The following is a 1,996-nucleotide window of genomic DNA, read 5'->3' as shown; positions in this document are numbered from 1 at the left end:
TTGCCAGGCTTTTCCTAACAAGCACGGCGACTGTAGCAAGCCAAAATATCAGATAACACATCATAGGTATTCATGCTCAGCAGTGGCAAGGACTGCCCCCCGCCATTCCGCCGAGCGCGGCCGGATAGCACAGGCAAACGGTTTCGGGAAGCTAGGCGATGAAGTCCAGCTTTACTACACGCTCCCAAGACACAGAGCCCACAAAACATACATCACAAATCCATAGGCGTTCTCAAGCTTAGGCACGATCTCGCGCCCGTCGGCGCCTTTTGCCCTTGAGATCGTGCGCGTCGCCAGGACCGAAGCGATCGCGAGCCGGAGGGCATCGTACGCAAGGTGCCTGCCGGGGCAAGTGCGCCTTCCGAAGCCGAACGTCGCGACGTCTGGATCTCGCACGCCCGGGTTGAGCTCGATCCCGCCTGCGCTGCCCGTACGCAGGAAGCATTCGGGGTTGAAGATCTCGGGGTTGGGATACACATCCGGGTCGTGCAGAATTGCCCTGTGCGCGCGTCAGCGTAGAGGCCAGGACGGTCGATACGCCACCTACCAGGTGTTAGCGAGCACGAATGTGCCCTTCGGGATATGATACCCGTTGTATACGTCATCTGTGGTCGAGACGTGCGCGAGATCTGTTCGGCCGTGTCAGCGGCGATGGGAAGCGTGGTCAAACAGGCTTTGTTACGCACTCAGAGGGATGACAGGGTTCCATCCCATCACTTCTTTGAGCAGAGCATGGACGTAGGGCAGTGCGTGGAAGTCTGAGAAGTCGGGCAGTCGTCCGTAGCAGACGAGGTCAATTGTTTGTTGCGCTTTCGCTTGAACTTCGGGATAGAGCACTATGACGATGAAGAAAGACTGAAACGTAGAGACGATCTATCTGGAATTGTTAGCCGGGTCTGTCCTGTAAAGTCGTTTCCCCGACTCACCGTATCCGTTCCAGCTAGAGCACGCCTGTCGTAAAATACCATAATAAGATAGCATCGAGATAGCATATACCACCATATAGCGTCCCCAAAGACGCGCGCACAACCTCTTCCATGTACTTCGGATCCGCGGCATTCGGCACAGTGTCCTCAAGTAAGTTCTTTGCCGCACAGCTATCCGGAAGCCGGCCGGGTACCTGGTAATGCCTATGGAGAGGACCAAAGTGACACCACTGGGAGACGCACCAGAAGTTCTTTTGCCAGATCAAAAGGGACATGCAGCATCCTATCCGCGTACCCTCGCCAGATTATTGCTCGCCGCTGGAAGCCTGCGCCAGGGAACCGTGCGGGAACGTATTTGACTGAGAGGTTGAGTTAGGCTATAGACATGGAAGCATTCCAGCACTCACGAGCAGGAATAACATCTACCAGGAACTGCCCCAGGATTCATGGCTGCTACCGATGGTCAACCATTGCGCTTTTTTGAAAAACGATCGCTCTCGATAGTGAGGGGGTATATCCATGTGGAGAGCGCTCCGGAGGCAAATGACGAGAGTGGACAAGCAGGTCACTATCAAGCCCCATGTACCACGGTAGGTCAGATCTGGGCGCCAGGAACTTGGTTCTAGAGCCGAGATATTTAAAGCCGAGAGTGTGGACATTGACTCGCAGAGCTGAAGGATGAGCTCGGTTGCAGTGTAATGCGGAGAGGGTGATTCGGACGTGCGCACGGTCCCATGGCACTTGGGCTTGAGTCCTCAATAGGCTCCAATTAATGCGTTGCCACCAAGTGTCCTCAGATACGACACCCGCCAAATTTAAGGTTCCGCTTTCATTTAATGCCCACGCACAGCCAAACAGCGCAAGGGCGACATGCCTCGTGAGCACTGGCCAGAGCGGGCACATCGGCACATTGAGCGGTCAAATATAATGCATTATAATGCACCGTCGGGCATTTATAATGCGTTATAATGCGATTTTTAGTGATTTTTGAGTTTATAATGCAAGATAACGGACCAGATCGCATTATATTGCATTTTAATGCAATATAATCTCCGTCCCTTTTTGCCGAT

At 53.6% G+C, this 1,996-nt stretch overlaps 1 protein-coding gene across 1 annotated transcript; it reads right to left on the bottom strand.

Moving 5' to 3' along the window:
• Nucleotides 1-60: 60 nt before the first annotated feature.
• On the bottom strand, nucleotides 61-968 carry PHACADRAFT_194992 (uncharacterized protein; the record flags this gene model as incomplete). Its single annotated transcript, XM_007395250.1, has 5 exons — nucleotides 61-151; nucleotides 212-499; nucleotides 548-629; nucleotides 687-873; nucleotides 927-968. The coding sequence occupies 5 exons, from the start codon at nucleotides 966-968 to the stop codon at nucleotides 61-63; spliced, it is 690 nt and encodes a 229-aa protein (XP_007395312.1).
• Nucleotides 969-1,996: the final 1,028 nt, after the last annotated feature.

The sequence above is a fragment of the Phanerochaete carnosa genome, assembly GCF_000300595.1.
Source record: "Phanerochaete carnosa HHB-10118-sp unplaced genomic scaffold PHACAscaffold_5, whole genome shotgun sequence".
NCBI lineage: Eukaryota > Fungi > Basidiomycota > Agaricomycetes > Polyporales > Phanerochaetaceae > Phanerochaete > Phanerochaete carnosa.
Note: the sequence above shows the minus strand (reverse complement) of the source record. Positions and strands in the feature narration are given on the sequence as shown.